This window comes from Anas acuta, chromosome 3 (assembly GCF_963932015.1).
Source record: "Anas acuta chromosome 3, bAnaAcu1.1, whole genome shotgun sequence".
Taxonomy (NCBI): Eukaryota; Metazoa; Chordata; class Aves; order Anseriformes; family Anatidae; genus Anas; species Anas acuta.
The window spans coordinates 61,460,845-61,472,937 of NC_088981.1; the positions used below are offsets into that span (position 1 = coordinate 61,460,845).

At 48.3% G+C, this 12,093-nt stretch overlaps 1 protein-coding gene across 12 annotated transcripts in view; it reads right to left on the reverse strand.

Moving 5' to 3' along the window:
• Positions 1-11,003, reverse strand: part of L3MBTL3 (L3MBTL histone methyl-lysine binding protein 3) — an 88,345-nt gene extending 77,342 nt beyond the window's left edge. For 2 of the 12 annotated variants that reach the window (XM_068677449.1, XM_068677448.1), the window contains exons 1-2: positions 10,849-11,003; positions 659-770 (exon numbers count right to left, since the gene is read on the reverse strand). In XM_068677449.1, the coding sequence (XP_068533550.1) occupies positions 659-760 (102 nt within the window). In that variant the 5' untranslated portion in view covers positions 761-770; positions 10,849-11,003. Of the gene's footprint in view, positions 1-658; positions 771-2,124; positions 2,186-2,834; positions 8,273-9,013; positions 9,211-10,192; positions 10,211-10,758 lie in introns of those variants that run through there. The other 10 variants (XM_068677454.1, XM_068677458.1, XM_068677457.1 and 7 more) reach the window with 10 other exon arrangements.
• Positions 11,004-12,093: the final 1,090 nt, after the last annotated feature.

Below are 12,093 nucleotides of genomic sequence, written 5' to 3' on the forward strand. Positions count from 1 at the left end.
AATACCAAAGCTGTATTTTTAGCTAATGTAGATGAGGCCATGGTAAAAAGTATTAGATAAAAAAAAAAAAAAAGATTAATACATAAAATATTTTGAAAATAGAACTGTTATAATTTACTTGGGTAAATGCATGTGGTGTGAAAAAATAATTAAAAGTACTATTCCAATGCTATTCTAATTTCTAAACTATACAAACCTTAGAAGCACTCACTTTATTCATTTTGCTAGGCACCCACATGACAAAAGCACAGAAAAAAGAACAATAACCAAAAAACTATTTTTAGAAATAAAAAAAAAATAAGAATATGAGACCGTGAAAGTCAGTGACAGTACAGGGATTCTTAGGGAGACAGCAATGTAAGTGGACTGAATTTTCATACTTAAATTTTGAGATTTCTTGTGCACTTGATTACTTCTGTCTGTATAGTGAGGCAGTGCTAATTTATGCCTTCCTACGGGGATGACTGTTGTCTTTGCCAGCACCAGAAACTGAATCAAGAAACTCCAGAGCTAAAAGCTAACAGGATACAGTCTCTTAACTCTGAGCTGCAGTTTCATGTTTTATTCATAAAAGGAGATACCTACACACCAGCTTGTGAAATATACTCCTCTGGCATTTAAAATTTGTATCTTTCTTATTAAAAATTACAAATCTTACCTTTAAGTCACTTCCCGGCAAAGTACCTATGCCATCTTTCCAGTCCATAGCACTAAATACATCAAACTCTTGACCATTTCCACTAGCGGCAGATTCATTCATGATGCATGCACTAAAAAAAACAAGAAGAAGAAAAAAGAAAAAAAAGAAGAAAAAATCTGAAAATGCTAAAAATGGTTTAATAATCATTTCACTGGACATTTCTTCAAAAGCACTCCATGGATTAGTATTAAACACTTCTCAGTACACTGACAATGTGGACAAGTGATGACAGTAATAAACAAGGGAAAATCTTTGGAAAACCGTAAAATGTAATCCCTGCTTTATACACTAGGAGGCTAGCAACGAGAACTGGAGAGAAATGAGAAATTTCCAATTGCAAATAAATTGACATGGGGAAAACACATGTTAAGTACACCTAAAAAAAAAAACATTTGTTCTGGGGAACACAAGACAGAAATATATTAAGAACTGATTTAAAGAACTTATTAAGTATAGAAGATATTAAGGTTTTACTGAATATCTCATAACACGCTGATGGGAAAGATTTACCCAAGTTCAAATTAAAATTGCAAAATGAATTTGAAACTGTCTGTCATTTTCATTGTGTGACTCAGGAGACCCAGATATTCCTTGCCTGTCTCTATACAGTTTCACCAAATATTTGATTTGTATTTGTAAAATTCATTTAGACGTAGACAAGTACATACGCAGGAGAGAAAATTTCGGCTTTGCAAGACCTTATTTTACCAGATCCCTCTGCTTCGGTACAGTAGAAACAGAAGAGAAAATATTTATCTTCAGAAAGAGTGGACTTGGACACCCCACCCTGTGGTAAGTGTTTACCTCCAATAATCTGCACAAGCAACACTTGCATTACACATACCACTGGCCCTTGCCTTTGGCCCAGCACTTCTCACTATCACAAAGATGATATCAATTGCACTGAATTGCAAATGGTTTTAGCAGCCATGTGGGACTAGCACCAAATTCTTCCTTTCTGCTTCTTAGAAACCCATTGATCTCAAAATTTGTGTCCTGACACCTAATTTAATATTTTCTTGATGTGAAATCTGACTCATTCATTTTCTTTCTGAGGGACTTCTGTGCTGTGCCTAGCAGCTGAAGCAATCTGTTGCAAAATGAGTTCTGTCTTCAGTTTGTGAACTGTCAGCAAAAGCTTCTCTCTTTTCAAACTTATACTCTCTAAACTCTTTAACAAATACTTCCTAAACCTCATACTCTGTCTGCAGACTGCCTGCAAGCTTTTCCTGCAAGGATTGGTATTTGAAATTCAAATAGGTAGACAAGTTTCCTCAGTTGCTTGACCTTGTTTTTTGATGTTTTAATTTTTAACTTAGGTCCCACTCCCAAAATCAAGTTTCCACAAATGTCTATTAACACTCTCTAAGATTCTGAAATTTCCACAAAAAAAAACAAACTGAGCATAACATTTGTTCACTCACAGATAACAGAAGAAGATGCAAACCAAGCGGAAGTAAACTCAGGTCTTCCAGAAGTTTTCAACTGAAAGTTTTAGGAGAAAAATGCTTAGCTAATTAATTCCACTGTGTGAAAAAATATTCAAATTTACATTTTTCTTCATTAGAAAAAATTCACCAGTCAATGGAACACCACCACTACAGAGAGGTACTACTCCAGCATTGTGTCTGCGGTATGATCTCCCTTGTGTTTCTCCTCAGTTTCCTCCTCATGTGCAGCAGGACTGTGTAGTCCTTACCACCCCGAGCAACACCTCACACCATCAGCACTTTTGCTATGCTACAGCCAGCACACAACTGCTCTGAAGCAGGACCTCAGTCAGGAAACACAATCCATGGTGAAAATGTCTGTGTTCCCCTTCGGTCCACACGTCAGGCAGGGCTCAGAGATGGGGTCAACAGCTCTCTGTGCCTACAGAAGGCTCTCTGACAAAAGGACACGTGCTTCACGTGACACATTTGAAATAAGAAGTACATCATTTAAAGTGCCTTTTCAATCCCTCATTTTAGTACTCCTCTATGAGAAAATACCGAAAACCATATTGTCAGTGCACAAAAGTTAATTTCAAAATAGATCAATAAACACACACAAATTCAATGCAAATGAAGATATTCCTTAAATCCCTAGACCTTGTCTTTAAAAAACCTCTCCCAGGTAAAACCCACCACTCTACCTTAGGGCAGCTCCCGCAACACAACCTGGGCAGCCTCTATCTGAGCCCAGGCACTGGGTGTTGTAGAGCTCAAGCCCACCAGGAATCCAGTCTTCAGCACTGCAGCAGAGGAACTCGAGCGAGCTGACACCAAACTCAATGGCAGCATGGTGTCAGGGACACAGACATTCTCACAAAAACACAAGACCTAATCTGCTAAGAAATAGCAGAAAATTCAGTCTACCCAGAAATACATGAAGGGAGACATAAAGCACACTGTTCCAGGCACACTGGTGTGATGAGCTACCCGCAGCTAGGTGGGCTAAGCACAGACAAAGCTGCTTTCTGTATTAACTGAAGTTTCTAAGTAATCCTAAATTACCATCTTATTTAGTGGATGCTGCACTCAACTCCTCTGTGGTTTGTTATGGCAAATATGTTCCAAACGTTTCTGCAGAAGGAATAATGAAAAATGGGAAGAGGCTTAGGAGTTAGTGGGGAAGTGTTTCCTTGCAGCAGTGGCTGTCCTGAAGAGAGGAGCAACAGTGAGCTGCTGCATCATGTCCTGGCATCTCTGGTGGTGCCACTCACGTTACAGACACACTTTGTAATTGAATCAATTGGAAAAAAAAAAAAAAAAAAAAAAAAGGACCCAGGGAAAAAGTCTTTCAGCCTAGCCTGCTGATGCAGGATGTAAACTGCTTGAAAAAGTCAAAGTAAAATCTTGGTAATAGAAAGGTACAGGGCATATTTATCTTACGAGAACACACAGATTTTAAATTAATTGCACCTAACAGAGTTTCCTTAGGTAACAATCAGCAATAAGGATGTATTCTATTGTTTGATAAGGTATTCATTATTGTTTTCCTCTTAAAATTAAAATCAAAGGTACAACTTGTACTTTCACATAATGGTCCTTTTCTGCAGCTTTCAGAAATGTTCTTGTTGGGGATGAAAAGGTCACAGGGCGATGCAGATAGAAATGAATTTACCAAAAGGAATTACATTTAACAAAATATCCGTTTCCAGCTTTCCTGAGTTTGAACAGATGAAAGATCAGTCTACATCCCTCTACTAATGATAATAAGAAGGGAGAAAAAGACCTATTACACTATTACAGCAATGTGAGACTAAAAAAAGGACAAAATCATTGCAATATATACATCTAAATCACAGGAGAAAGAAAACTGCTGAATGTCTTATCTACTAATTTTCATTTTTAAAGCTCTGATGTAGCTCTTTGAACTAGTATAACTCCTTCCATAATAATTTCACTTGCTATCATTCCTGTCACTACAACACTTCCAGAAAGTAGTAAAAATGCTGGATGAATACTGGGCCAAGCAACTACAGTGCTGTGCCGATGCCTGTCACTGAGTGCCATCTGACGTGAAGGTAAGGCCATCATAGTAAGAACTTGAAACAGTCACCTTCCAAAAACATCTCCAAAATCCACTATTAGGAATGCAACTGTGTTTCAGTCTTCACAGCTGTAAGCTGCAACATCTATAGAGAAGTGTGCTGCATTTTAGTATTTCAACACTAATGTTGTTTTAGACATACACAGTAAATTCATTAAACTAAGCATGCATATGAAATAAGATTAGACACATCCTTTAGAAAAACCTTTGTTTTTACCAATTGGTTCAGTAATAAATGAGTACTTCACAGAGCTGATACTTAATGAGAATAAGAGCACTAAAAATGAGATGGATTCACCTGGTGAAAGATTCTCTATTTAAAGATTTAAACCAAAGAAATAGGCGAGGATATGCCAGTTAAACTTGTAAGTAGTTTCTGAAGTAATTATAGAGTTTTGTACTGAGTACGTCAAAAAGTAATAATAGAAGGATTTTTTCTTTCAGTTAGTTCTTAAAAAATTAACTGACACCTACCCGCATTTTGAAAGTCTCATATGCCACCTTTGAGAAGCACAAGGTAGCACCATACATGATTTCTGACCCCTGGGCCCAATTCAACACAGGTCACCAGGCAGCAGAGAGAGAAGGTTTCAACAGTAAAGTCAGCACCACCAGATGGGCATAACCTGTCCTTTTTGGTATGCCTATTTGTTTTATGCGTTCCTGTGTGCTTTTATTTTTGCTTTTGAGGACTTCTACAAGTACTATGCCAGGAAAGCTGCACAGCCTTGCTCCAGGAGAGGAGGCTGGTGTCTGCTCCCATCCCATACTATCAGGTCTTGCTCGGAGAGGTAAAACCCGGGACATGGAGACAGAGGAGGTGGAAGCAATCAGTGGGAAGGGTGAGGTCCAAGGGACAAAGAGGGGAAGGTGATGTCCTGATAACCACAGCAACCTCCCCTCTGCCTTCGAGGCTCCCATGGAGCTGAAGACACCAGTCCTGATGCATGTTTGTGGAAACAGAGGCACCGTGTTTTGGTCCTAACACAACATTTGATTATTTTGGTCATCTCCAAGGAGAAAGCTGCTTAGCATAGCATCCACAGGCTGAAGGGACACAGGAGGGATGTGGTTTTCCTGCACACAGGGGCAATCAGGAGGATCAGCAGGAGATAATGCTGTGTACCAGAGCTGTGAACACACCAACCAGCCTTTGGCAGTAGGGTACAGGTGGATACATCGTTGTCTGCTTTAGCATGTAAGAGTGGGAAAGTGACCAGGGCTGAATCATCACCCTGCCCAAGGCAAACACAGAACTACCCCACACAGCACAGGCTCCCCTTCTGTTTTAGACAGGCTTGGTTTTAAGCTAGCTTCACAACAACAGTGACAGCAAAGGAAAGCCAACAATCACGCGTAGCTACAGTGCAGAGCAGAGAGCAGTACTTCCTACTCAGTGTAAGGGGGTGAGCCCAGCCTTCCTTCTCACGATCATCTGCTCCAGCAGGGTACACCACACACTCATCTCTTTCTCACCCTTCATCTTTTTGCACCTGATTCTTTACTTAAAGAAAAACAACCACAACAGGAACAGAGCAGGAAATGGTAAAATGCTTTGAGGCTATCCACCATGTTTTAATATCTGCTTTTTAAATATCTATTTAAGGTTTTAATTCTTGTAATGTTTCATTAAAAGAAGTATCTTCAGATTACACATTTTCTTCAAAATGTCATTTTTCAAGTAGCTTTCAAAAACTAGTTTTCACCAGTTCTGCCATTCTTTTGTTCTGTGTGTTGAAGAGCTGTTTGAGTCAATTTCACTATTTTGCCTGTTGCTCATGAAGTTTATTACAAACAAATTATCTTAAAGATGAGCTATATAGGTGGGAATGGTGTTCACAGAGGGACCTAATCTTAGAATTCTTTGTCCTTCTCAGCACTTGTAACAGAAATCAGATCAGATTTCCTGTTGATGATGCCCCCTTAGTATTATTTCCTCTTATTTTACCTATTGCTACTTTTCTGCCTGCCAGGTTCTCCAGGGATACTGTGTGTGTTTGGTCTTGCTTCCCAGGAGGTAGGCTTAAAGTCTGTTTCCTCACAGAAGAAACCTGGCCACACACAATACAAACTACAAACTCTGCTCTCTGATAAAAGCAAGCCTGCCCCAGTGCTAAGTAAGGTTTTTGATGCCTCCACCTGAACCTGGTCTCTGCCAACATAGGTACCGGAGCTAGAAACTCCATAACATTTACTGTTACACACAGGCTTTGGCTACTGCATCACTTTCAAATATGCACAGAGCACTGTAGTACTAGTATTTACCCAATGCCGAAACTATCCCAGCAGCTAATGAAATTTACCACCCACAGCTTTCAACTCATTCAGAGAACCCACACCTTGCTCTGAAGAAGTGTCTCCTCTGCTTGTTACAGGCTGTGCCATCCTGAATGGAGATGTAAGCTACTCGGACCCTAAGGCTTGAAGCACAACAGCTCTGAAATCCCATTTGTGAATTTCTCTTAATTCCCTGAACCAGGCACAGAAAGTGAGAGAACATTTTGCCTTTGCCTGCGTATGCCTCCTTCCTTCCCCTGTGCAGACACCTCAAAAACTGTGACGCACCAAACCCTGACACTGAATATCACCTGACCTATTTCAAATTGTCACCAAGAGAAGTTAGCTGCCCAGTTAACTCACTCTGCCTCTGCACACTCCTTTTCTCTGACTCGTGCCCTCCTCCTATGCTTCCGCCTGCTCTTTCCAGCTTCCACAAGGTCTGCAGTCCCTAAACAATTAATGCACTTTCTTCTAGCTCCTAAATACTGGTTACTGTATCTCCTTATCTCCTTCCTTTATCTACAATTCATAAAGCTTGTATTTCCCACTGCGCTGAGCAGTCCTACTACCGATGCAACAATAAGCTATGGCTACATACACACTATCACTTTCCTCGATGAATCTTGTGTCACGTAATCACTGGTTCCTCACACCCATCACTTACATTTGATAATCCTAGCAGTATGAAAAAAGATGAAGAGTAAATGGAATAACCCACAAACGTCAGCCCAAGTGATGCACAACAGAACTGAACAAGTCAAAGGAAAAGAATTCATTGTGCTATCATTTTCTTGAAAGCTGTAACTTTTAAAAGCAACAATCTAGAAAAAAATCATGAAACTGAATTAATATGAAACATCCTTAAAAACAAATAAAAACAAAGTTCGCTACAATTGCCCAGTTGACAACAAAAACCCATCCAATAAGACGGCTGCTTCAGCCACCGTCATTAGCACGCCACGTTCATTAGAAGACCAACCAGACCATAGCCAAAAGCCGCTGAAGTCACGCTGGGAAAAGACGACTACCCGGCACCACCAGGACCTAAACAGAGTGCTTTACTGCCTTCCACCGCTAGTTTCCCCGAGTTTCTCCCTTACAGATGTTAATCATCTGAACTGCTGGGAATGAGATAACTTCCTTGGTAAAAAGAACCGCTCGCCTGAGGAGGCTTTAAATTTGCAGCACGAAAATTCTGTGACGAGTCCCAACGCAGACAATTTCCTAAAACAACGTAAAGTGGTGTTTGCATCTCTCGAGTTTCATTTACGCTTTCCACCTGACTTTTGGAACTCCCTACAAAGCCTCGCTTCAGAAGTAGAAACAAAAAGCAAAACCACTTCGCCTGATGCCACTCCACCGCACCGGGGAAAGAAGGAACCAAACGGGAGGCAAACTGAAAATGCAACTCTTGTCACATTTCGCCCTGCAGCCCGCCTAATTCGGCGCGGGTAATTACAAAATAACACACATTATAACCCTCACTGCCCGATCAGGGGCCTGGTGGCTGGGGAGCGTTTCCAATGCGGGCTCAGCCCCGCGCCCGAGAGGGGCAAGCGGCGAAACGGCGCCGAGAGCCGCCGGCCGGATCCGGATCCGGATCTGGAGCCGCTCCGGAGCCGCTCGCCCGGAGCCGGCGGCAGCGGAGCGCACCCGGAACGGCGCGGCCCGGCCCGGCTGCCCGGGGCCTACCGCCAGAGGTCCCTCCTTGGCCAGTTTTTGCGGCGTGTTTTTGCTGCACTTGAAACTTTCTGGAGGAAAAAAAAAAAAAAAAAAAAAAAAAGCTCAGGTCCGCGTCTCGCCCCGGAGCGCGGAGACAAAAGCGGCCGCTCCGCTCCGCACCGCTCCGCACCCCGCAGGCGGGCAGCGCCGGGGGCGGCGGGCACGGGGAGCGCTTCTCGCGTCGCTCCGCTCCTCTCCCAAATTTCTCTCCTCCTCCCCCCCCCCCCCGCAATGAAACCGAGCGGGGGCAGCCTGACCCCCCCCCGCCGCACCGCAACGCAGCGCAGGGCCGGGGGCGGCGGCGGGGGTGGGAGAGGAACCGGGTGCCGGGCGTTCCTGAGGAAGTTGCACAACTGGAGAGGGACTCCGCTTGTTTACCGGGTCCTTTTCTCCCCCCCTACCCCACCCCGAGACGGGGATCCGGGAAAGGGAGGCTGTCTCCGAGTGGAAGGGAAAAAAGACTTCACCTTCTCCTCCCTCCTCTCCTCCCCTCCCCCAGCGAGGAGGAGGAGGAGGAGGAAGAGGAGGAAGAGAAGGAGGAGGAGGAGGGGGGCGAGCTCTCTTTTTCTAAGGGGTTGCGGGGATTTGCTCCTCGGCCGCTGGCAGCCAATCTCCGGGCATCCCTCGGCGGAGAAGTCACCCCTTCCCGCGGGAGGGAGGGAAGGGAAGGCAAAGAGGGGAAGAGAAGGGAAGGAGGGGAAGGGAAGGGAAGGAGGAGAAGGGGAGCTTCGCTCCCTCGGGGGCTGCCCCCCGCCCGCCCCGCTCGGCCCCGCGTACCCGCAGCCCCAGCCTCCGCCGCAACTTTTTCTCTCACGCTCCGCCGCTCGCACGCTCCGGCCCGGAGCCGAGGGGGGGGCGGGAGAAATGGGGGTGGGAGCGGGGTCGCCACAGCCTCGCCCCCCTCCCCGGCCGCTGCCGCCCCGCCGGCCTCGCCCTGGCCCCGCGCCCCGGGCGGCCGCTCCGCGGGAGCGCCTCCCCCCCACCCCCCGCCCCAAAATCTTTTTCCCCCTCCCCCCGCCGCGAAAACAGCGCCTCGCACACACACGTTAGCGAGAAACAAGTGTGCCGATATCCTGTTGTTACGTGCACCGGCTGCACAAAACAGGAGGGGAGACGAGAGGCGGCCGGTTGCGGCGCCCCCCCCCTCCCTTCCCCAGCCGGACCCCGGCACGCAACTTGGCCAGCAGCCCCCGCCGCCGCCCCCCGGCCCTTCGGGCCCCCCCCGGGTGCGGGCAGCTCCGCACACCCCCGGCAGCCCGGGGCCAACCGGCGGGGACCCCCCCGAGCAGCCAGCGGCGGTGACAGGCGGGGACCCCCCCGCAGCCCCCAGCCCGCAGCGGGCAGGGGTCGTCGCCGTCCCCCGGCCGCCCGCCGTGCCTGCCGCAGCCAGCGAGGCGCACACACCGCACGGAGGCAGGAACTGAGCACTCAAGCAAAAGACTTTTTTTTTTTTTTTTAAATCGCTACGAGGTTTTTTTTTTTTTTTTCGCTATGTGCATGTGTGTGCAAACTTTCCCCAAAATGGCGGAAATTGGGAGATGATTATATTTTAAATACCTCTCGCGCACGACCAGACAAAGTGCGGAGGAGCGACGGAAAATACAAACTCTCTCCGCTGCGCGCTGAGCAGGCCTTCGCGCAGGGGGGGGGACGGACCCACGGCACATTCAACCGGTATCTCCCGGCAGCCGCCGCCGCCTGCCGCCTCCGACCGAAAAAAACGGGGCTTTCTCATACCCCTCCCGGCCGCGCGTTGCCCCCCCCCCCCCCCGGCGCCCGCGCTTCGCCCCGTCCTCCCGTGCGTGTGAACAAAGAGCCGGGCCCGGGGGGGCGCGGAGCGCAGGGCCCCCCCCTTCCTCCTCCCGCCCTCCCCGAGCACCCCCGCAAGCCGCAGCTCCCCCCCCCCTCTTTTTCCCGACCCCCCCGCCCCCCTTTTCCCGAGCCCGGCGGCTGCACCCGCATCACATTGTTCCCCGCGGCACGGCGGTGCCCCGTAAGTGGCATTAAATGGAGCCAACTGACAAGCTCATTGGTGGGGCAAGTCTGCAAAATGTCTCTCCCCTTCCCTTCCCCCTCCCTTCGGAGCCCCCTCCCCCCAAAAAAAGCCTCCCCCCCCCCGTCCCCGACGCATTTCAGCGGCTCCCTCCCCCATATACATAGATATGCACATCCACATACGTGCGTGCGTGCCTGTGTGTGCATATAAACGCGAGCATATATATCCCCGTGTACTCCCTTCGTGTGTTTGGGAAGGGAAAAAGAAATGCGAGGCACCTCTCTCTTTCTTTTGTTCCTCTTTCACACTCACACACTTATTATTTCGGGAGACACCCGGCGCCCCGGCCGCTCCCCAGCCACTTGGGAGCCACTTGCCCACTTTCCCCGGCATTAACTTCCATCCCTGCCGCTCGAGGTGCTGGGGGAGAAGCCCCCTCCCCTTCCCCGGCTCCGTTTCGTAAGGGAGGGAGAGGAGGTGCGCCTCTCCCTTTATCTCTCGCGCTCTCTCCAACTTTCATCCTCACCTAGGGCCGAAACCAAAACCCATCACCGGCCTCCGCCAGCGCCGCTCCCTGCGCGGCTGGCGGACCGGCTCGGAACCCGCCGCTCCTTACCCCCCCAAATTCTCTCTCTCTCTTTCTCCGGCTCTCGAGCAGTCCTGACAAATATGGTCCAGGGCTGCGGGCACAAGTGAGCATGCGCCCGCCGAGCCAGGGCTGGGGAAAGGGGAAACTGCCGCCGCCGCCGCTCGCTCTTCCTCCCGCGGCCGCGGCTCCGGCGCGGCGGCAGCGCGGGGCACCCGGCGAGGCGGGCGGCGGCGGCCCCCGGCCCCAAAGCCGGCCCCAAAGCCCGGCCCCGAGCAGGGGCTCCGCCGGAGGTGCGGCATCTCCCCCGAGCGCCGACGCCGGGGGAATAATAAGGAGGCTTCGCGCGGCCGCCTGGCGCTATTTCGGGCCCTTTCGGCGGGGATGCGCTGCGCTTTTTTTTTTTTTTTTTTTTTTTCTTTTTCTTATTAATTATCCTTATTATTTTGTTGGCGGCTCCCCCCCCTCCCCAAGCCTTCCGATGCCAGCCGCGCCGCCCCGGTGCGGGGCGTGCCGTGCCGTGCCGCGCCGTGCCGGGTGGGCGGCGGGGAGCCCGGCGCTGGCCGGGGGCGAGCGGAGCTCCGCAACTTTCCCCGCGGTCCCCCGGCGGGCAGGGACCCCCTCACCCTGGGCCTCGTCCCATTCCCAGCCTCGCCGCTTTACCAAAGAAAAGTGCTGCCAAGCGTGCCACCTGCCTACGTCCTCGCCACCGGTGCGTTCCCCTGTGGTCCCAGAGCAAAGCGGTCTCCGGCGGCTATTTTCTGTCACTTGGCATTGTTCGGAAAACACCGAAAGCTGGAGGCCCGTCTTATTGTATGGCACCGGCTAGGGCGGACTTCCTTCACCTAGAAGGAGGTCTGTTATGCAAAAGAGCATTGAACAAAATAGACCTACACGAGGCCTAACTAGGCTGGGGAAGAGGGAGGAAGAAGGATTGCAATCTGTTGTATGCATGGTACTTGAAATATATATATACATATATATACATACAGACACACTTTCAGGCAAAGACTAAACCAACACGGAATACAATCCTAATTATACCAATCATATATATATATATATATATATCACACCACAGAATACCTCTGTGAGATGGCTCTATCCTGAAGGCAAGAAGTGCAAAGTGAATTTTACATTTTTAATAGTTTGGCGAGTTATTATATCTCTTTTAAAACGGCCCTTGGGTCTCAATATAACTTCTGTTAATCCCAGTAATTATCAACGTCCAGACTTTCCCTTGATTTTACACACGCTTCCTTCTACAATTACAGG